A 22,827-nucleotide genomic window follows, 5' to 3' on the forward strand; every position below is an offset into this window, starting at 1 on the left:
TTCAAAAAGCTCTAGTGTAGTCTATCAATGAACTACAACCCCCAGGATTCTACAAGAGGTTGCCATGGCAAATGAACTGGAACAATAACACCATAACAGTATATAATCAGACAATTAAAGATGCTGCTTGAATTTTTTAATTTCTTCTTCTTACTACCGGCTGTTAGGAATTGTGGGAGTTGAAGTCCAAAACATCTGGAAGGCCCAATTTGCCCAGGCCTGTTCTAGCTGATTGCATCTATGCTTCCCTTCCTCCACTTCCGCTTCTCAGTGCCATCAATTGGCGCCACGCATCCAATCGAGAGCACGGTTTTGCCTTCTTTTCCCCGCCCTTTGTAGTGATTGGCTAATCTTCCTAGTCGTCTATTAGCGATAAAAGATTTATCTTCCAGTGATTGGTTGCACCCCCCCCCCCGAATCGGAGAGTACTGATTGGCTATATCTCCTCTCGAGTCAATTGGCTGGCCTCTCGACAAGTTAATCCTGATTGGCTGCGCCTCCGGAAAGGCTTGTAGCGATTGGCTACTGTTGCTCCCGCCCGCCCAATAGCCCGGGCTGTGTGAAGCTAGGTGAGGGGCCTCGTTCCTTGCCGGCCACCGTAGGGGGAGGTTTGGATTCCAAGATGGCGGCGGGACCTTCCATGGGTATTGACATTGACTTGAAGGGATGGGCTTGCATGGGGTATTGATATTCATATTGTGTTTTCGAAGGCTTTCATGGCCGGAATCACTGGGTTGCTGTAAGTTTTCCGGGCTGTGTGGCCATACATGATTCCCCCAGGCAGGTAGCAGCCAAGCTTTAAAGCTGCAAGGCCATTCAATGCTAATCAAGTGACCAATTGCAACATTCATAGATGCCTCAAACAGACAAGAGTTCTTTCTCCCACCCTGGACCTTCCACAGATATTTTAACCCCACTGGCCAAGCTTTCCAGCAGACCTCAAAAACTCTGAGGATCCCTGCCATAGATGTGGGCAAAACGTCAGGAGAGAATGCTTCTGGAACATGGCCAGATAGCCCGGAAAATTCACAGCAACCCTACTCATATTATTCCTGAATGGGTGGAATGAGGGGAGAGGAGTGGGGCTTAAAGTCGCTCTGGGCCTTCTAGCGTTGCCGAATGATGGATGACAGCTCCCATCATCCCTGTCTCAGCCCTGCATTGGGGAATAGTTTGAAAAGTTGATTCAATCATAGCACTGAATTTGCAGGACCTGAGCAGGACTATGCATTACCCATTCCTAGACTTCCAGAAGTCAAAAGCAAATTTAATAGCAAATAATGCAGAGATATAGAATCATAAGAGTTGGAAGAGACCTTGAGGAGCATCCAACCCCCTTCTGCCAGGCAGTAAAAGCACAATCAAGGTCCTCCTGACAGATGGCCATCAGGCCTCTGCTTGAAAGCCTCCAGAGAAGGCTCTGAGGCAGTGTATTCCATTGTTGAACAGCTCTTATGTATGTATGTACATGCGCATATATGTTATATATATATTAAATGTTATGTTGTAAACATATATATAAGGCTGTGTAATATGTATAATATATTACCTGTTGCTAAACATTCCTCTTTGGGATCAGTGTGATTTGCTTGTTGAAGTAAATATTCAAAACCGGTTGTCAGGAGTGTAGTACATATAAAGTTTATGCATCTGAGAGGTGAATCTTTATTCTGTTGCTGATAGGCTCAGTTTCAGGGCACTTCTACACAGCCATATAACCCAGAATATCAAGGCAGAAAATCCCATAATAGCTGCTTTGATTGGGTTATCTGAGTCCACACTGCCATATATTCCAGTTCCAAAAAGATTCATTTCTTTTTGGAAGCCCTTTGTTCATGGTTATGTTTTGTCCTCAGATCGGTGATCCCGACAGGGAGCCTCCAGTTCCGCCATGGCCGGCAGTTCCCCTCAGGTGCCTTCAGGGCGAAGGCAGCGGGTGGCCAAGTCGCAGCGCAAGAGGCCACGGAGTGTGGTGGCCTGGCAGAGCAAGGCCGAATGGGACCAAGTGATGGTCGGGCTTTACTGCGGGGACTGCCAGATGCAGCAAGAGGCGCTGGACCGAGTGTCTGTTTGGAAAAGCAGGTCAGTGGGGAAGGGGACAGAGTGCATCAGAAAGGAGAAAACTACTTGAGAACAAGGGATCCAGGGACTGTCCTGCAAGTCCTAGGAGTATATTTGTTGGCTTGTCATAGACATATCTGTCCTGCCTTAAGCTCAAATAGTGCATCTTTTCTCTGTTCTGAATTCCAAACTCTTGGCTTTAGTCATGAATGTAACCCAGGCATGGTCAAACTTTGGCCCTCCAGGTGCTTTAGACTTCAACTTCCACAATTCCTAACAACCAGTAGAATTGTGGGAGTTGAACTCCAGAACACCTGGGCGGCCGAAGTTTTCCCATGCCTGATGTAATCATAGTTTCTTAGACGCCAGTTCTTTATTTTGGCAATGTGAAGTTTTTCTGTAAAAATTAGAAGTTAGAGATGCTTGATTCGATATGTGGTATGGCATGATCTAAATGCCGTTGGTCCATAATACTTTTGATAGGCAGTACTTGACAAACTGACTTGAGAACAACATTCCCTGTGCTGTTCCAGTTAGTTCATTTCTCAGCATCTCATCTGTTTCCTGTCTGATGTGGCATCTATCTGAAGGTTTTGTAATATAGAGGGCTCTTCCCCCATGGTTGACCTCTTGAGTTTCAACATTATCCTCTTTTGGGAGATATCATTGCATATCCATTTTGTTTGCTGAGGAACCTCCATATGTGCAAGGAACAACTGAGCATTGCAGAAGTTGGGGGTATGTCCTTGGAATCAGCACACAGTAGTTTTCTGGTTGAATCCAGCAGTCCTATGGATCCATGTTGATGTGCTATAGAACAGTGTGTGCTTAGAGTAGCGGTCCATGGACTGTTGTCTGCCTGCCAGACTATGGAGATTTCCCGGAAAGAGAGAAACAGTTATAGCCATTCAACACAAATATGGTACCAGTCCTTGGTCCATTGAGGGTTGGGAGAAATTGCCAATGTGGATGATATATGATAATCTGTTTTTGCCTTTGTGTGAAGCTACTCTTGACCTTACTGTGTCTTACTTTTTGGAGCTAGATATGGGCACAGGATGCCATTGGCTGTGGAATCCACTGCAGATCTGGTTCGGTGTAAACTCTTAGATGCCTCTGGCAATTTGAAGTCCCATGAACTTGTCCTCACATATGGTCTTGCTCTTGTCAGGTAAGGACTGTGGCAGGGAGAGGGAGGAAAGGGATGAGTTTGGGAATAGTGCTGATTGACACCTTAGGCCCCTTCTACACTGCTATATAAAATTCAGATTATCTGATTTGAACTGGATTATATAGCAGTGTAGAAGGAGTCTCAGTCTCCCTTTTTAAAAGATGACTATTTGCAGAAAGCTGCCAACTTTTTTATGGCGCAAGTGTCTCTAGTATGGAGAACTGTCTTCAAACTGAATTCTAAAGTTCTTCATGTGTCTTCACAGCATAATTTTGTGAAGGCACATTTTTTAAAAGCTCATATACATTATAAGAGAAACATAAACCCAATTGCTTACTTGTTTTTTATCACACCAATTAAAAGGTGCTAAAAGACATGATACTTTTGGAAGTTCTCTGGTTTCTCTGTCAGGGAAAAATGAGGATGGAGGTTTTTTTTAATTGAGTTTATACTGGCCTGTGTCTATTGTCTTACAACAAGAGATGAAATCAGTAAAATAGTCTAGGACTTAATCAAAAGACACAGAACTGCTGGCGACCAAATAAAGCAGTGAAATGGACAACAGCCAAAAAAAAAGGGGGGGGGGGAGGATGCACTTGATAGTGGTCAGATGTTCCTTTTCCATTCCTTGTCTACAAAGAACTATTTGAAATTGCTGTTACAGCCCTGAATTCCCAGCACACTTCTCTGTAGGCTGTTTTTTCTTTTAATAGGTTCCTGAATCTCATCACGGAGCGAAAGCAGAAAAAATTCACCACGTCCTTAAGATGGCTAGCTAAAGAGGTAAAGAAAACTCCCAGAATCTGAAGCACTTGCAAGGTACTGACATGGCTCCCATCAGAGGAAGCATGGCCCAGAAAAGAATACAGGAGGGATTTTGAGTAAATTCTAATATCTGCGGATAGAGCCAATTTTTTCTGGACTACAAAACCCAGAATATTCCAATAAGTCCATTCATTCTGGGAATTGTAATTCCGAAATGTTACATTTCAAAGCTCTGCTCTTGGTGATGTTAATTGGTGATTTTTTTTGCTCAAAGCTGAACATCCCAGTCTGGATCGTGGACCTTCGTCATGAACTGACCCATGGCAAGCTTCCCCCTCTGGTTACTTGTCAAAAAGGTGAATATAGTCATTAATATTTTGATGGCAATTATTGGTTGGTGTTTTATAACAGCACTTTGCACATGATAATTCACTAAATCTCCACCTGGGGGATTTTCAGTTTTAAAGGCTAGCATAAAGGATCCAAGAAGGAGAGAAATAAGACAGGAAAAATGTGGGATCATATCTGTTGTGCATATTTATGGGGAGTCGGGGACTATGTTAGAAACCACAGACAGCTCTCCACATTTGTAAGCTTTAATTTCTGCAGATTTGATTAATATGTATTTACTTTATTTTTATCCAGGCCTTTTCCTGATACAGTGACTCAGGGCAGCTTTAGGAATCCTTCTGTGTGTGCTCTGTACACATCTCTATGGCCAACTTATGACAGAAGATGAGCACAGAGTCACATTAGAGGGCAGTTTGTGCTTAGGACATACCTTTGGGCCTCCAGGTGTTTTGGACTTCAGCTCCCACAGTTTCTAACAGCTGCTAAGCTGGCTGGGACTTCTGCGCATTGAAGTCCATAGCACCTGGAGGCCCAAAGATTGGGAACCACTGCTATAGAGGCATTCCCTCAGGTGGAAAAATAAAATTGCAGTTTAATTGCCATTCCCTGAACTACAGTTCTTTAGTAGAGAACTTCCATTTCACCACACTATAAAACACAGGATTCCACGCAGACTAAGAAATGTCAGACTCTTACAGTGTGAATACTCTTGATTATTACTTTTACTAGATGCATTGTTTTAAGATTCCCACAAGGTGGCATCAGAGCATTAGGGTCTGCAGAATACTTTCTGCAACTGAACAAGGATATGACTCTTAGTCTCTCTGTGTCCTGCTCTGACACTACACCAAGTTAGCTCTTCCCCTGCCCTTTGTTGACGAAGTATTAGACTAGACCTGCCTGCTTTCTTAGCCCCTGTATCAGTTTTCAGCCATATTTTTACCCTGTAAAACACTTTAGAGGAAAGTTGTCATGCAATGAGCAATAAGGTCACACAAGGAATGCACCTGTACCTTCAAGTTACCTGTCAACTCAGTGACCACTTGGCTTTCATGAGGTTCTTAGGCAAGGAAGACACAGATTTGCCAGGTCCTAATTCAGAAATATAGCTGATAGCACCTGATATATGTTGACAGTCTTCTATCCAGGTACTAAGAAGGGCTAATGTCACTTTGCTTCCAAGAGCAAACGGGATTTGGCACTTTTATGGTATTTAGGCACAGAGATTTAAGTATCTTCTACATGGCTCTAGAGAGAACCTGTCGTGACGTGTGTGTGCTTGATGGTTGCAAATACATTTTCCTTGGTGGAACATCCTTCGAAAATGCTTGACCTCAGTTAGATTGGTGGAGATCTCTGTGTCAGAATATGATTTAGTGTTCACTGATCCAGGCTGTGATGTCGTCCTGGACTGGCTCCGCCGGACGTACTGGAGCCGACAGCTGGGCAACAGCATGGCTGGGGGATGCGAGGAGGAAGAGGAGGATGGAGAAGGGTCGTCGGCAACAGAGAGCGGGACAGACAGCAGTCGAGAGGAGCCTGAGAAATTCCAGTCGCCAGGTTCACTGAAACACCTAGAGCTCCATGGTGTGTAGTTGTTGATAAGGGGAAATCGGTGCTAGAATCTTGGCCTTCTTCATCAATTAGTGTATGTAAGGGTTAAGGCAAAGGAAATTAACAACTGGAAAGGGGAATTTCCAAGGGAGCGAGAAAGGGACTGAGGGAAAATCATCTGTGTCTTTACTAGCTCTTGCAAAACACAAATCTTGCAAATCTGACTGTTGGACATCTAGATTAGAAGCTATTATATAAGGAGTCCATAGACTACAAGAACCAAAACGCTTCAGTAATAAATAAGTACAATTACTGTTACTAGATTTGTATCCTATCTTTTTACCAGATAGCGCAAAGGACAGCCACATTACTTCCTCAAGCTGCTTTTTATAGATTTGAAAATGTTTGCCTTTATCTCTTCCCTCAGAGAAAGTCATGGATGTTTTGATGTCTTACAAGAAGCAACAATATAAGGTATGTCTCTCTGCTTTCTAATGTGACAAGAGATGCCTTTTTCACATTTAAGCTAGTAAAATGGCCAGATACTTCAGGGTGTTGTGTGGTTTCTGGGCTGTATGGCCATGTTCTAGCAGCATTTTCTCCTGTAGTTTTGCCTGCATCTGTGGATAGTGTCTTCAGAGGGCATTTATATTATAACCCTTTGAGTTCATCACTGTAGAATAGACTCCTTCCTCTAGATCAGTGGTTCTCAACCTGGGGTCCCCAGATATTTTTGGCCTACAACTCCCAGAAATCCCAGCCAGTTTATTAACTGTGAGGATTTTTGGGAGTTGAAGGCCAAAAACATGTACAAATATGTGAAGTCATAGGGAGAGGGAGCAAGCTTGTTTTCTGCTGCCCTGCAGACTAGGACGCGGGACAATGGCTTTAAACTACAGGAAAGGAGATTCCACCTGAACATCAGGAAGAACTTCCAGACTGTGAGAACTGTTCAGCAGTGGAACTCTCTCCCCCGGACTGTGGTGGAGGCTCCTTCTTTGGAGGCTTTTAAGCAGAGGGTGGATGGCCATCTGTCGGGGGTGCTTTGAATGTGATTTCCTGCTTCTTGGCAGGGGGTTGGACTGGATGGCTCCTGAGGTCTCTTCCAACTCTACTATTCTATGATTCTATGATCTGGAAACCCCAGGTTGAGAACCACTGCTCTAGATAAAGGTATTTATTTCAGTAAGAAAAAGAGATCTTTTCTCAGGCACCCATGGCCCAACGGGACATTGATTTAGTGTTGTCATAGGAGTACATTATTGTTTTTTGTACTTTTAATCTGTTTAAATTTGTTTTTTTTTACTGCTGACGATGTTTGTTTGTTCTGATTGTATTTTATCTTGTTTTATTGTGATTATTTGGGCTTGGCCCCATGTTAGCCGCCCTGAGTCCTTGCGGGGAGATGGGGGTGGGATATAAAAATAAAGTTGTTGTTGTTGTTGTTGTTACATCTTGGCCTGGTTTTGTGGTGAACACTGGCTGGTTATATAAAGAGCCTCTGCTCTTGTCAGTAGTATTGGTAGTTTTGGTGGCCTATGTCAAATTGCATTGGCAAATATTCAGCACCCCATTGCTGTCCCACATGAAGCCTTCAGTCAGTCAGCAAGATTCTTCCTATATTTTGTTAGATCCTACAAGAGTTGGAGGAAATTGAAGAGGCCTGCAAAGTGTGGTGTAGCTCCTCCTCGGAGGTGGAATGGGTTGTGGCCCAAATGAATGACTTACTGCAAGAGAATAGGTAAGGTACATGTGTCAAACTCAGGGCTTGTGAGGCCAAGATGGCCCTCCATGTCATTTTATGTGGCCCTCCAGATGCTGAACTACAGTTCTCTTGTTCGTCATCACTAGACACCATGACTAAAGCTGATGGGAGTCATGAACCATCTGGAAGGCTGCCATTCGTTCTGTTTAGTCAGGAGTTTGGTTTGAATTTAAAACAAGGCTTGTGGATGTTACGTCCTTTAACCTTTCCCAAACCTCAGAGCCACAGGGGCTGTTGGGTTACAATTCCCATTATCACCAGTTTGCATGGCAGATCATCAAAAGCAATGGGAGTTCTCGTATAATAACACCAAGGGACCCAAGTGGGTAAAAACTAAAGTGCACCGACCACAATGTAAAAGAATGCTAGTTGGCCCTCTGTTTCCAGGGACTCTCCGTCCATTGATTCAATCACCCTTTGAAGGCAACCAAACAGTGGAAAATAACCCGCAAATGGCATTGAATATTTGAAGGACCTGAAAGGATGATAATAGCAAAGAATGATAGCACTTCACAGTTCCACAACTTCATACCAGAAATTAGCAATATACTGATTAGTTGGATTTCTGCCAAGTAGATAACAAAAATAGAAGTCCTCAGAAGTCAAAAGAAGGAAATTCTATGGCTATTTTTCACCTTTTGAGAATACAGTAATTGGGGGTCAACCTCTGCTCTTTTTAGCAAATTCCAGCATTACAATATATCTCCAGTTCTGCTTGTAAGGAGTCACTGTAAGTGTCCCTTTGGGTGAGTCATTTTTTGAAAGAGCTCCAGATGTTTATGCAAGTGAAAATGATAGGCTTGGTTCTTGTTTCCACTTCTTCCCCCTTTTGTTTATTGTGTGGGTAGGAATCTGGCACATGATTCGGGTGTTAGTTACTATATAATTTGGGCAATCTTCCAGAGCCCTGCGCCTGGGGAAGCGTTTTGGAGAAGTGAGAATGTCTTACCTCCACATTCAGAGCATCTCTTGGCTCTCAAAAAACATGCCTAGATAGTGACTCCTTCTCAGTGGAGAAAGTCTCACCTGAGGCTTATCTTTCCCTGTTTTTCACACTCAGGGCCCTTCCACACAGACATAGGTAAAGGTTTTCCTTTGACATGAAGTTGAGTCGTGTCCGACTCTGGGGATTGGTGCTCAACTCCATTTCTAAGATGAAAAGCTGGCATTGTCCGTAAACACCTCCAAGGTCATGTGGCCGGCATGACTGCGTGGAGCGCCATTACCTTCCTGCCAGAGCAGTACCTATTGATCTACTCACATTTGCATGTTTTGGAACTGCTAGGTTGGTAGAAGTTGGGCTAACAGCGGGAGCTCACTCCACTCCCCGGATTCAAACTGCCGACATTTCGGTTAGCAAGTTCAGCAGCTCGGCGCTTTAACTCGCTGCGCCACCGGGTTCCTCCACAGAGACATATAACCCATATAAGACATATATCAAGGCAGAAAATCCCACAATATCTGTTTTGAACTGAATTGAGTCCACGCTACCATATATTCCAGTTCAAAGCAGAAAATGTGAGATTTTAATTCAGCTGTTTAGAAGGGGGCTGAGCTATTGTGTAATCCCTTGATTTAAGTGAAAGCAGAGAGGGAGAGGAGATTAAGATGCCATCCAAACGTATTTAGCTTTCTGCCAGAAACCCTCAGTTTCGTTCTCGCTCCCACATACATCCTCTTTAATGTTTCAGGTGTGTCACATTTTTGTTCTCATAGAAACAGAGCTGGTGGAAATACCAACAAAACACAACAGTAACAAAACTTCCATGATTGTGGATGTCAGACAAGGGGGTTTCTAAACATGTAGCTCAAACCGATGTAGTTTCAGTTGGGACTTTGTGGCCAAGCGCATGCCATTTTGAGTTTCATGTCCCTTTTCCCTGGAGAGGATTGTCTTACTCAGAGTTTCCTGTAGCAGCAGCTGTGGGTTGAATGGGAAAAGGCATCTTATAATAACTTGAAGGCTTCCCTTTTATTTAATTGCATTGTCATTCACTTGAAAAGTACCATGTATAGATATCCTGCAATATTATTTGTTATTTTTTAAAACATTTATATTCCGCCTTTCTCACCCTGAAAAGTACTCAGGGTGGAGCACAACATATATACAGCAAACATTCAATGCCAGAACATAAAATAAACTATAAATATGCATAAACACTGAAGACAATTTTCTCCATTTTAAAATCAGTTGTTTAAAAACCATCTCATATCAATCATATTGAATCCGGTCATATCAATATGTAATATAAATACATAATAATAGCAATGTTACATTGATGCATTGCCTGTGGCCTCTACAGTTATTTCAGAAATTTCTGGTCCAGGAAATCTGGATGTTTTATTCAAATTTATTCAGATTTATATCATATTCAAAGAGATTTATTTATTTATTTTATTTACTACATTTATATCCCGCCCTTCTCACCCCGAAGGGGACTCAGAGTGGCTTACAAATTAAATTTACATACAATATTATATTATTAGCGTAGCACAATAATGGCATTAAATTACTATATTGTACTATATCAATATATTGTAATATTATTAGTAATATTAGATGGCTAGTTGTACCCAAATCTTATAGAAAGTGATGGCATCTTGATTAGACACTCAGTATAAATGGCTTAAAGAGTTGTGTTTGCACATTACATTTTTTCCAGTAATAAGTGAAGCCCTTTTTATGTATTTATATTTAGCTGAAATATTTTAATTTTCAAAAAAAATTGATCTCAATTGTTATATATTTCTAACCAACCGTTTCATTTGATCATTAATGTTATAGCTTGACTGTACACATTATGTATTTGCTGACCACTATTCTGGAATGCATGGAACAAATTATACTATGCCAATGTCTTAAATCAATAGAGTAAATAAAGTTAGAGTAAAAAGGAGTGAAGCTGAATTGGTCTTAAGGCAGTACAGCATATTTTTGTGGAGTCCCCAGTAGCACCGTGGGTTAAACCCTTGTGCTGGTAGGACCAATGACTTGAAGGTTGGGTTACTGACCTGAAGGTTGCTGATTCGAGTCCAACCCAGGGAGAGCGCGGATAAGCTCCCTCTATCAGCTCCAGCTTCATGTGTGGACATGAGAGAAGCCTCCCACAAGGTTGGTAAAAACATCAAAATATACGGGCATCCCCTGGGCAATGTCCTTGCAGATGGCCAATTCTCTCACACCAGAAGAGACTTACAGTTTCTCAAGTCGCTCCTGATACACAAAAAAGCATATTTCTGTTATGTTTTTCTCTATGGGACTCAGTGGCAAAAGCTTGCATTCATTGTGTGGTCCCTTTTCGTAAAGAGCAGGGTCAGTCTTGGTTAATGCTTGAGAGGTAGACCTCCAAGGAATATCAAGTGCAGGTTATAGTCAGTGGAAAGCAATGCCAAACCATCTTTAAGAAAACCCTTTGAAATCCATAACTCGATAATGGAAGGAGTGAATCTGCCCTTCTAAGCAGACTGTGATCAATACTTATATAAAATAATGGGGTATGTGAAGGGCTGGTTGTAGGTTGGTGCATCATCTCTAATGGCAGATTAACCCTAATGTTTTCAGGGAGGTTGTGGCTGGAGCTTTGCTGGACGACGGCTTCCTCATCCCAACCCTAGAAGACCTGCAGATTTTGTATATCAGCTCTCAAGGTTGGTCTCTCAGATCTCCTTCCTTGGGCAAATGGCTGGATGTCCTTTCTTCTGTTGGCCATTTCAAATACATAAAAAGGACTACAGTAAAGTGTCATGTATCCAACCTTTGCTTATTCAATGTTCTGTATTATCCAACACAATCTGCCTTTTAGTAGTCAGTGTTTTGTAGTCAATGTTTTCAATACATTGCAATGTTTTGGTGCTAAGTTCCTAAATACAGTAATTACTACATAAGGTTACTGTGTATTGAACTGCTTTTTCTGTTAATTTGTTGTAAAATAATAATAATAATTTATTCTTGTATCCCGCCCCATCTCCCCGAAGGGACTCGGGGTGGCTCACAGCAATAATAAAAACAGTGACAAATTACACATTGTAAAATCAACATGAAAAGCAGTCATCCAATCAATACATACATGATGTTTTGGTGCTTAATTTGTAAAATCATAATGTAATTCAATGTTGAATAGGCATTTCCTTAATCCCTCCTTATTATACAACATTTTCGCTTATCCAACGTTCTGCCGGCCCATTTATGTTGGATAAGTGAGACTCTACTGTATGTTCTAAATCCCAGCAAATGTTGATTGTGGGAGCAGCAGACATAAATCTTTTTTTTTGTCCTTCCCTCCATGAAAGACTGTTGTCTCCCCAAGGTCCCTTTTGATGCACTCCTTTTGCCCATCTCTGTTTGGTCCTTCCCCCAAAATAATAGAGCTGCAGCTTTGAAGCTTGAGTCACATTGAAGTGGGGTGGTTTTCAATGTATTTTCTGGTCGCATCTTTTTTTAATGGCCTCTTCCTCCTCCCCATCCATCCCTCTGTTGTGGCGATGAAGCAACCAAAGAGTGGGATTTCAAAATCCCTCGGCGCTTTTTCTGCTTCTGGCATCTCCTGCTGAAGGGCCTGCACTACAAGGATTTCACGCAGACGCTGCTGGAAAAGATGTTTGTGGAGCTGAAGAGGCACGGACGGGACCCAGACATTCGCTCACGATACCTCATCCACTGGATCACCAAAATCCTGAAAACCAACATGCAGGCCAGTGAGTCTTGGCTTCAGTCACTATGCCTAGGATTGTTACATTGGGGTTTTTTGGGGGGTGGTCTAAGCATGAGGTGGATAAAAATAGTTCGTATGGTGGAAATGGAGTGGAATTTTCACTCTTAAGATGGAATTCTCCTTCCATCCTCCCCAGTCTTAGCATAAGATGAGTCAGTTTGAGGAGTCTAAAAACCTGTTTTCAGTGTCTAGAGCCAATTTCAGAGTCTAGAACCTAGTTTCATGACCTTAAGGGGGTCCTGCATCCGCTACAACCAAAACCAAATAGACTCCAACATAAACCACTATAGGTGGTCCCAGTGGTAATCGGCACACTAGGTGCCGTGCCAAAAGATTTCAGCTGACATTTGAAAGCAATAGACATTGACAAAATTATGATCTGTCAACTGCAAAAGGCCACCTTACTGGGATCTGCACTCATTATCCAAAAATAAATCACACAATCCTAAACGCTTGGGAAGTGTTTGACTTGTGATTCTATGATACAAAATCCAGCATATACATCTCATTTGCTGTGTCATATTGTGTTTTTGTGTCAATAAAATACTACTACTAATAATAATAATAATAATAAACTTTATTTATATCTTGCCCCATCTCCCCGAGGTGACTCGGAGCAGCTCACAACAATATAATTATACAAATCATCTCGACAACAATGCACATAAATAAATCCAATTTTAACTAAATCAATAATTAATAATGAGACAAACAATATTAAAATAAAGCAGCATTTTAAAATTACATAAAACACCATTCATAAAAAATCCCAGCCACTGTTCAAGTGAAAAGGAACAGTAAGATCCAATTTTAGATTTATCTTCTATCTCCAATCATTGATATGACTGTCCCTAGATGTTATTAGGTCTTAGATTAAATAGAAGGATACAATATTGCACTTCAAACCATTCTTGTTACCTGGTGGAAAGGGAAAATGTCATGGAAATGGGGCAACTAGGGTTTAAACTCAGCTAATCATGTCAGTAAGTAGCCAAATATATTTCTGAATGATGGCTATGGAACCTTGAAACACAGTGACTTCAAGTTAGTAGGAATGTCCCTCTCCAACAAAAACTGAACAACACCGACAATATTACTGAGGTATGTTTCATGTTTTGAAGTTGTAAGACAGCTGATAAAATTATCTGGGGGAAAAGTCTATGAACTTTGGTAGTCTACAAAGCAAAGAATAATAAACTGTGTGCTAGTGGTCCATATTCTGGTTTAAAATGTTTGATAGATAATTTCTTGTGGATAAAAAAGTATAAAAATCCAAACTAACTTAAAAAAAAAAGTATGCATGTCCTGCAAAGTCCCATTATGATGTTAGAGGGGAGTTGCACCTCTTCAGTGGGTTAAAGCCTTGTGACTTGAAGGTTGGGTTGCTGACCTGAAGGCTGCCAGGTTCGAATCCAACTCGGGGAGAGCACGGATGAGCTCCCTCTATCAGCTCCAGCTCCATGCGGGGACATGAGAGAAGCCTCCCACATGGATGGTAAAACATCAAAACATTCGGGCATCCCCTGGGAAACGTCCTTGCAGACGGCCAATTCTCTCACATTAGAAGCAACTTGCAGTTTCTCAAGTGGCTCCTGACACACACAAAAATGTACAATTCTTCCTTTGAAAACGTGTCATGTTTTCAGGGCTCAAAGGTCCCCATGGTTACTGCTTTCGGCTTAGAAAGTGAGCATCGTCTTAACTTTATTTTCCCTCTTGCATTGCTGCCAAATGGAAATAACAGACACCTGAGCTTTTCTTCTTTTCCATCTTCCATATTCTTGTGTTAAAGAGAAGAAACGGAAAAAGCACTCTTTGGCGCTGTTTCGGAGGCCCGTTCCATTGCAATGGCTGAAGCTGCTGGAAGGCTGCCTTGAGGCGCCCTGCTGGGCCAGCCCCCACCTCCTTCATCTGTAAGTATGAAGGCCAGAATGGGTGAAGAGCTGGGATGCATTCATCTCGTAACAGATAACTCTTGACTTCTGCTTGGTGGTCTGGCAAAAGGGTCTATTTTTTCTCTTCCGTTGTATTGGATTGTTGTACATGTGCTTCCTCTGTCAGAGAAATCAAAAAGGCTGCTGGAGAAATGGAGAAATAACCTATCTTTCCTCTGCCAACCCCCTCAGTTTCCTTCATTTGCCATACATTCACCTGTATAGATTTTCTTGGTTCTTGAGGCTTGAATAATTTGTTAGAGCCGCAATGGCACAATGGGTTAAACTCTTGTGCCAGCTGAAGGTTGGGTTGCTGACCTGAAGGTTGCCGGTTCAAATCTGTGAGACGGGGTGAGCTGCCGTCTGTCAGCTCTAGCTTGCAGGGACATGAGAGAAGCCTCCCAGCAGGATAGTAACTCATTTAGGCGTCCCCTGGGCAATGTCTCTGTATAAGGCCAATTCTCTCACACCAGAAGCATCTTGCAGTATGTTCTCAAGTCACTTCTGACACAATTAAAAAAGTGATTTGTTCAACTCAGGAGACTTCCTGCAACCCTATCCACCTGAAAGCTGCCATCTTGCTTTGGCTCCTTACTCTCTTTTTCATTTGTCATTTCATTTCTTCCCTTTTTTGTGGCCAGGATCCTGTCCAGCATGGAGCCCCCTTTGCCGCCAGACTCCCAGGAGAAACTCCTCTACCTGACCTCCATCTACACCCAAGAAGAGGCCTCCCGGCCCAGCCCCGGCTCCACTGCGGACCTTCAGAAGCAGCCTATTTACACCATTGAGAGTTTGCAGTTCAAGCTGAAGCACAGCGGAAATAGCAGAAGGCCGGGGAGACAAGTGATGGGCCTGCAGAGTGTTGAAGAAGAAGAAGAGATGGAGGAGGAGGAGGAAGAAGAAAAAGTGGATGAAGGAGGGGAAGACGAGGAGGAGGAGGAGATGGACACTCAGCTGGCGTCTCCACAAGAGCCTTACTTCACAGAGAATGCAGCAGTTTTAGCTGAGAAAAGGATGGCCTTACAAGGATCAGCCTGGCAGCTTAACACAGGTAGAAAGGGCCCTAAAAGGTGTGTGTGTGTGTGGGGGGGGGGGGTGGAATTATTGCCATACTTTTCCTCTGGATGTCTACCGAGACAGCAGTCAGGACTGTGGATCTGGGGTCAGGGGGAGGGAAGAAATAAGAGTGGTCTTCCCGAGAATGTGAGTTCCAGCTTAGAAGTGCTGAATCTATCTATCTTGATTACAACTTTCTCCTCCCACAGATGGGGTGAAGTGGAAGAACTTCCCTCTGGGCCGGCTGCCTGGCCAAAGCGATGACCCCGACACCCTCTTGGTGGACAACTACACCTTGATTTCAGGGCTGGACCAGCTGGTGAAACAAGACAAGAACAGTTCTCCTGACGTGACGTAAGTGGGGATTTGGGGTGGATGGCCTTTCTGCAGCCAAATGCAGTAAACAATTAAGATCACATGGCAGACAAAGTTGTGGGTGACCAACTTCCCAGTGCTGGTGGGTCTTGTTCTTCACCCGTTTAGGTGCCACCCAATTTCTGATTCCCTTGCTGGAAGTTGGCTGACCATAGTGGAGTGATGAACAATTGTAGGTGCTGTTTTTTTATATGTAATTTGTATTTTATGAGCTCCCCAGTGGCACAGTGGGTTAAACCACTGAATTGCTCAAGTTGCTGATTGAAAGGTCGTTGGTTTGAATCTGGTGAATGGGGGGAGCTCCTGCTCTTAGCCCCAGCTTCTGCCAACCTAGCAGTTCAAAAACATGCAAATGTGAGTAGATCAATAGGTACTGTTCCGGTGGGAAGGTAACAGCGCTCAATGCAGTCATACCGGCCACATGATCTTAGAGGTGTCTACAGACAACGCCAGCTGTTCAGCTTAGAAATGGAGATGAGCACCAACCCCCAGAGTTGGATACATCTAGACTTAATATCTAGGGGAAAACCTTTACCTTTCCCTAATTTGTATTTTAAGTATATAAGTTGCTTATGTCATTAAGTAGTGTTTACATTTGATGTATGGTTAAATGCTTCTGAACTTGTGTGCTCCATATTTCTTTTAAGATATTGTGTTTCAATTTATATTGTGAGTCACTTTTAAGTCCCAATGTGAGAGAAGAACAATATATTTAAGTGCCATTTGAGAGAAGAGCAGTAAGAACCAAATCCAGTAAATCTTTGGATGCTTCAGAAGATATCAGACTCAGTTTGGTTGAAGGGTGAGGAATAATCTCAATAAATGAACAATTACAGTCCCATCAAACATTTGAAAACAGTGTTAAAAATTAGGTGACTACTGGACATGATCCTTCCAGTTTTGCCTCCCCTCAGAAAAACGACCATCATTCCAGGGACATCAGATGAATTGGCACGGCTTTGCAAGTGGGACCAGAGTGGCTGTAATTCCCATAATTGGCCCAGCTGCTGTAGCAACAGGCATTGCTTCTTAATGGCAACGTGATGCGAATCATGACACCGACTCAGGCGGATAATTAGCAGCCGCCCTCCTGAAAGCATCTGGCCTGCTGGAAACATACTCCTGGCAAACCAAGGGCTTAAAATAGATACTGGCAAATATAAACTAAGAATGGATGCAAGAGGCGTCAGACCTCTGGGACAGGTTATTGTCACCTTCGTCATCCCGCCAGCTGAAGTCCCAGGCCCTTGAGCGAGGAACATGGAACAAAACAGTGTGTAGCTGATAAGATGTGAAAGGAAAGTGTCAATTGCCTCATTGCAGAATCCAACACTTGGGGAATTTTGATCAATTCCCTCTTTAAAGAGGAATAAAAGCCAGGAGGGCATCCGCACAACAGAAGCTAGTGCAAATGCTAGTTGTGCTGACCTCTCATCTGGAGAGAAGTCCTATTGTTTTCAAAATAGCATTAAGAAACAGTCGACATTCAGGATATAGGGTTGGCTTTGAGTCCATGTTGTTTGGGTTTTTTTTCCTGGCAACCCCAAGAATAAAATAATTTCTAGATGTGAAGAAGTTGTATGGCTATTTGAGTTGGAAATATCTTGCTCCTTGTGAAGCCGACAAGCAGTAAGGGACATGCTGCTACATTCCCAGATCGCTTTTCCCCATGTACACTCTTCAGTCTCCAGCACTGAACAGAACGCAGAGGAGAGCGATGCCACGATAACAGTAATTCCAAAAGAAGGACAAGACCCAAAGAACGTCAAAAATTATAGACCCATTTCTTTATTAAATTCAGATTACAAAATATTCACGAGCATTTTAGCAGAGAGAATGAAAGAATTCTTATGTGATTGGATAGGAGAGGAACAAACGGGCTTTCTGCCAGGGAGACAGGTGAAAGACAACGTGAGGGAAATCATAAATATAATTGAACACTATGAATCCAAAAAAAAGGAAGAATTGGCATTATTAACTATAGACATGGAAAAGGCATTTGATAATCTAAATTGGGATCTCTTCAAATTATTAATTAGTGAATTGGATATGGGATATAAATTTTGTAACGCAATTAACCAAATTTATGACAAACAGGAAGCTAAAATTAAAATAAACACATTAGAATCCAAAAATTTCAAAATCCTGAAAGGAACTAGACAAGCCTGCCCATTATCCCCGCTCCTATTCGTTTTTTCATTGGAATTACTACTAAACAATATTAGAAAAGACCCCCAATTAAAAGGAGCAAGTATAAGAAAATATAAGTATAAATTAAGGGCATTTGCCGACAACCTAATATGTATAATAGAGGATCCAATTAGAACCATTAAGCCCTGGTTAACTAAATTTAGAGAATTTGAGGAAATATCTGGGTTAAAAATAAATTTGGATAAAACTATGATATTAACAAAAAACATGACAAATATTAGACAAATGGAGCTATCAAAAATAACAGGTATTCAGGTCAAAAAAAATTAAATACCTAGGAATAATATTAACGGCTAAAAACTCACAACTTTTAGAAAATAATTACGATTCCAAATGGAAAGAAATAAAGAAAGATTTAGAAAAATGGAAGTATCTAAAATTATCACTCATAGGGAGAATATCTGCAATAAAAATGTCAGTCCTTCCAAAAATGATGTTTCTCTTTCAAAATATCCCAATTATAAGAAATACACAAAAATTTAAGAACTGGAATAAGGATTTGAGCAAATTTATTTGGATGGGGAAAAAACCTAGGATCAAAAGAATTTATTTGATAGATGACAAAAAAAGAGGTGGATTAGGTCTTCCGAGTCTCCAGTTATACCACGATGCAGCCAGTCTAGCTTGGTTAAAAGACTGGTCTAAGCTTCAAAAAAAGAAAATTATAGCGTTGGAAGGGGCAGACCTTAGAACAGGCTGGCATGCCTACCTTTGGTATGGTAAAAAGTCAATTGAAAAAAACTTTGGCAATCACTTTATCCGATCAGCATTAATAAAAATCTGGGATAAATATAAGAAGAGACTTCACTCAAAAACGCCATTATGGATCTCTCCATTAGAAGCTTGTCATAGAAGGGAAACAGGAGGTGAAAATTCGCCAAGATATCATGAAATATTGACTAGGGAAAATAATTCTTATATTTTAAAGAGTCAGGAGGAGCTAAGCAAACAATTCAAACATATAGGATGGTTCCAATACATGCAATTAAAAGAGTATTGTGATAAAGATAAGAAATTAGGTTTCGAGGAGAAACAAAGTTTCTGGGATAAGATTCTGAAATTGGAAAGGAAGACGGTCTCTAAAATTTATGAGAAGCTATTAGAGTGGGAAACGGAAACTGAACCAATAAAGGAGTGTATGACAAAATGGGCAAAAAACTTTGGGAAACCGATACAATTGGAGGAATGGGAAAAAAGTTGGAATACCAGATTAAAATTTACTTATGCAATGTATATGAAAGAAAATTGGGTTAAAATGTTTTATAGATGGTATTGGACACCACAAAAAATCTCAAAATTCAACAGAAGGGCATCTAATAAATGCTGGAAATGCGGGGAACAGGTAGGGACCTTTTTCCATTGTTGGTGGACCTGCAAAAGAGCCAGGGACTATTGGAAAAAAATCCATCAGGAAATTCAAAAAATGTTGCAGATTAGAATAGATCTGGACCCGAAATACTTCCTCTTAGGGATGTTAAACATAGGAAGAGATAGAAATAAAGAAATCCTATTCTATTACCTCACAACCGCAGCAAGAATGACTTTTGCTAAATATTGGACAGATAAAGAAACTCCGGATATAAAGTGGTGGATAAATAAGATCTGGGATATAATGAACATGGATAAATTAACGTATTTATTAAAAAATAACCAAGGACAACTAAAAAAACAGGCAGATGGGGAGATGGTTAAAAATACCTAAAAGAAGAAGAACTCAACGTAATTATCTAAAACAAGATAGAAAATAAGGTCTGCACTGCATTAGAATATGACAAAACTTAGTAATGTGCAAAACAGCAACACTAGAGTGATGATGGAGGAGAAGATGGTTAAAATTATTTTATGTAAGACGCCGTGTAAGAGATGGAAGTCAATTTTAAATGTTATTGATTTTGGTTCCCCCCCCCTTTTTTTTTTCCTTTCTTCTCCCGTCTTCCTTTTCTTTCTCTTTTCCCCCCTCTTTGGTTTTTTTTAATTATTATTATTATTTTCTTATCAAATTTCTTCTATTCTTCACCTCTCACATTCTTTTCTATCTTACTGTGATGTTGTTAATTTTATGTGAAAAAGCATTAATAAAAATTTATTTAAAAAAAAAAAAGAAAGCAGAGGAGAGGATGAGAGGGCTGGTTTAATCTATGGATCCAGAACAGAAGCCAACTGTAATTGCATTTAGGATGCTACTCTTGGATCAAAATGATTTTAATATACACAAGAAAAGAAATCTGCATATACGATCTTGCAAATACATTAAAACTTATGGAGAATTGGGCGTGTCATGGTGATTGGGCCTTGGTATCAGCTGTGTTTTCTTATTCAGAAACCATAGTTGCGATAGAGCACATTGGGGTAGCCCTCGGTGTTCTCGATCTCTTTTTAGCAAGCGAAAGAGGAAGAAGCAGAGTGACGTACGGGATGCAGCTGCTGCCTGAAAGAAATCACCACTTGATGCTGTGGTTTCTATACAAAGGAGGAGCAAAGGGCCTGTTCCCTTGAGGCCTTCCTTACCTGTGCCGTGCAGTTTATAGGAACCTGTACCATAGAAACAATAGATTTCTCCAGTATTTTTCTCCTACTCCAGAACTGGTGGAGTCCCACATAACCCCCCCCCCCCCCCCAAAAAAAAATACAGTGGGTCCTTGGTTCTGGGATCCCACTTTCTGTATCCAAGGAAGCTCAAGTCCCATTATATACAGCGGCACAGTCAAATGATCTGAGGAGGACAACCTCCATTTTAATAAGGAAAGGTATATTATAGAGCTCAAAGAGATGAATGCCTAGTATAAAAAGTAGCATTCAGGACGTAGTTTGCGTCTATTTGTCAAACTGGTAGTTTTCCCTTTTTTGCACTGTAATCATCTTTAAAAAGAATTAAAATGGAACCAAAAAGAAAGAAAAAATGCTAATCAAAAGATGAAGCAGGAGAATATGACTTTCTGCACATGTTTTAGAGGGGTGAAGGGAAGGTGACCATTTGTTTGGAGTTTCTAGAGAAGGTCCTCGTATAGAATTGGTTGTGGTTTTGCACAGAATTGGGGTCAAAATTAGGACAAGGTCCATAAAACCGGAACCTCTCCAAAAACTGACAAAACTTGGCAATTGTTTCAGTCTATTTGACTGCGCTCTTTACACGGAAATTCTGCACTCCCTCCAGGAGGTTCTTTTGTTTGTGATGATGCAAGAGCCTGAGCCGGCCTTGGCTCTTTGCTTAGGCTTTTAGGGGAATTCTTATCTCTTTTTAGCTTTGGGGGAATTTTGAAGTGAGCTTCAACCTTTTCCTCTTCCTGCTTGCTGAACATACTCATAATAACACGTGTTATTACATGTGACCTGATTGGAAAGGTGAAACTGATGCAGAAGTGAGACAAGCTCACTGAGGCTGCATTTCTCAACCTTATGTGGTGCTGTTAGGAAAACTTTGCTGCTTACGGTTTGGGGGAATGTGTAGGAGCGCACCCTGCAATCGTTTAGGAATTGGGAAAGGCAGTCCAAGCGGCATCCAGATGTAGTTTGCAGTTGGGAAAATCTTGGGGTTTCCAGTGCGTTTGCACGTCTTCCATAAAAACACTGAAGTCAGATGCTGCTCAGGCCACTGAATGGTTGTGGTTGTATACCGTCTCCTGCAACATCCATACATTTACATACACTGGTGTAAGATATAAGATCAGGTTGCTTACATGTAATCAAAGGAGGAAGAGTTGGGAAGAGGAGATGAATGGGAAAGAAAATAAGGAAAGAAAGGAGTGTCAGGATCCTCACAAGGGCCCTGTCCTGGTAACAGAAAAATTATATGGGATCCTTGTGGACCTGTTATGTGTCGCATGCTTCAGTGTAATGCAGAAATCCACTGCAGCCTAGTGATTCGATTGCATGCAAACTAGTAGATGGGAATTAAGAGTGTGTTGCAGCTTGTGGGAACCAACAAGGATTTTTGCTCTGCGCTTGGGAAGATAAGGGAAAGGGAACCAGGAAGAATGGAGCCAAGGACTGATGAGAACCAGCGTCATTGACTCAAGGAAACATTAGGACCATGATGTAATGCTTTATTTAAGGAGCTAATTACTAAAAAGGCTGGGAAAGATGTCGCAAAAGGCGATTGTGAGCCAGTGAAATTATATACATGAAATTTGTAAATGCAGCTTTTCTAAAGTGTGTGCCTAGTGGCAAACCTTTAGTCCTGAGTATTGTGTGCTGTCTGCTGTATTTTCTTTCCTATCAAGTTATCCCCCCTTTTAAAGACTGGTTTTGAGAGACAGGTTAAGCCTACACCGGACAAGGAAACTTCCCAAAGGCTTGCCTGCTTCAAGGCCTAGTTTGGTAGGACAAAGCCTTGGGTTTGGAGTCGTTCTCCTCATGAGTTGTTTCTTCTTCTTCTCCCCGCTTTGTCCCTGCAGGTCTTCCGAATGGGGAGGCGCCTCAGCGGCGGAAGGACTCTTGTGGACTCAGAGTCAGCTCCATAAATTGAAAAGTGGCCTCCAGCTCTACTAAGAGGGGAGGTTTCGCCTGGGTATCCACAGAAGTACACCAGATGTGTAAAGTTGCTCCCTGCTGCAAGGGAGAGAGAAAAGATACTTGTGTCTCTTAAAAAATATTCCAAAAACAATTCCTAGTTCATTCATTATATTGAAGTGTTGTTTTTATGTAAATGCCAGCAAGATATTGCCCATATAATGGCCATGTTAAGTGTTTCTGATCTGTAACTGCTCCCCACTTTTAAAACCGGTTCTATATATTAATAAAATATCATTGGTTGTTAATGGCATGGTGAATTTTTATAAGATTTATATCCAGTCGAAGCAATATGAAGCTGCTCAAAATACTAAATTTAAATTTGGCTTTAAAAATACTTTTAAATAGCAATTTCCGCCAGAT

General features: G+C 41.5%; 1 protein-coding gene across 1 annotated transcript; it reads left to right on the forward strand.

Moving 5' to 3' along the window:
- The first annotated feature begins 510 nt into the window (after window positions 1-510).
- Window positions 511-22,712, forward strand: las1l (LAS1 like ribosome biogenesis factor). Its single transcript, XM_008119211.2, has 14 exons — window positions 511-644; window positions 1,857-2,082; window positions 3,107-3,232; window positions 3,946-4,015; window positions 4,272-4,353; window positions 5,741-5,935; window positions 6,330-6,376; window positions 7,534-7,643; window positions 11,230-11,315; window positions 12,156-12,362; window positions 14,172-14,292; window positions 14,955-15,364; window positions 15,579-15,723; window positions 22,350-22,712. The coding sequence occupies exons 2-14, from the start codon at window positions 1,892-1,894 to the stop codon at window positions 22,441-22,443; spliced, it is 1,884 nt and encodes a 627-aa protein (XP_008117418.1). The 5' UTR covers window positions 511-644; window positions 1,857-1,891; the 3' UTR covers window positions 22,444-22,712.
- Window positions 22,713-22,827: the final 115 nt, after the last annotated feature.

The sequence above is a fragment of the Anolis carolinensis genome, unplaced genomic scaffold (assembly GCF_035594765.1).
Source record: "Anolis carolinensis isolate JA03-04 unplaced genomic scaffold, rAnoCar3.1.pri scaffold_12, whole genome shotgun sequence".
Classification (NCBI taxonomy): Eukaryota; Metazoa; Chordata; class Lepidosauria; order Squamata; family Dactyloidae; genus Anolis; species Anolis carolinensis.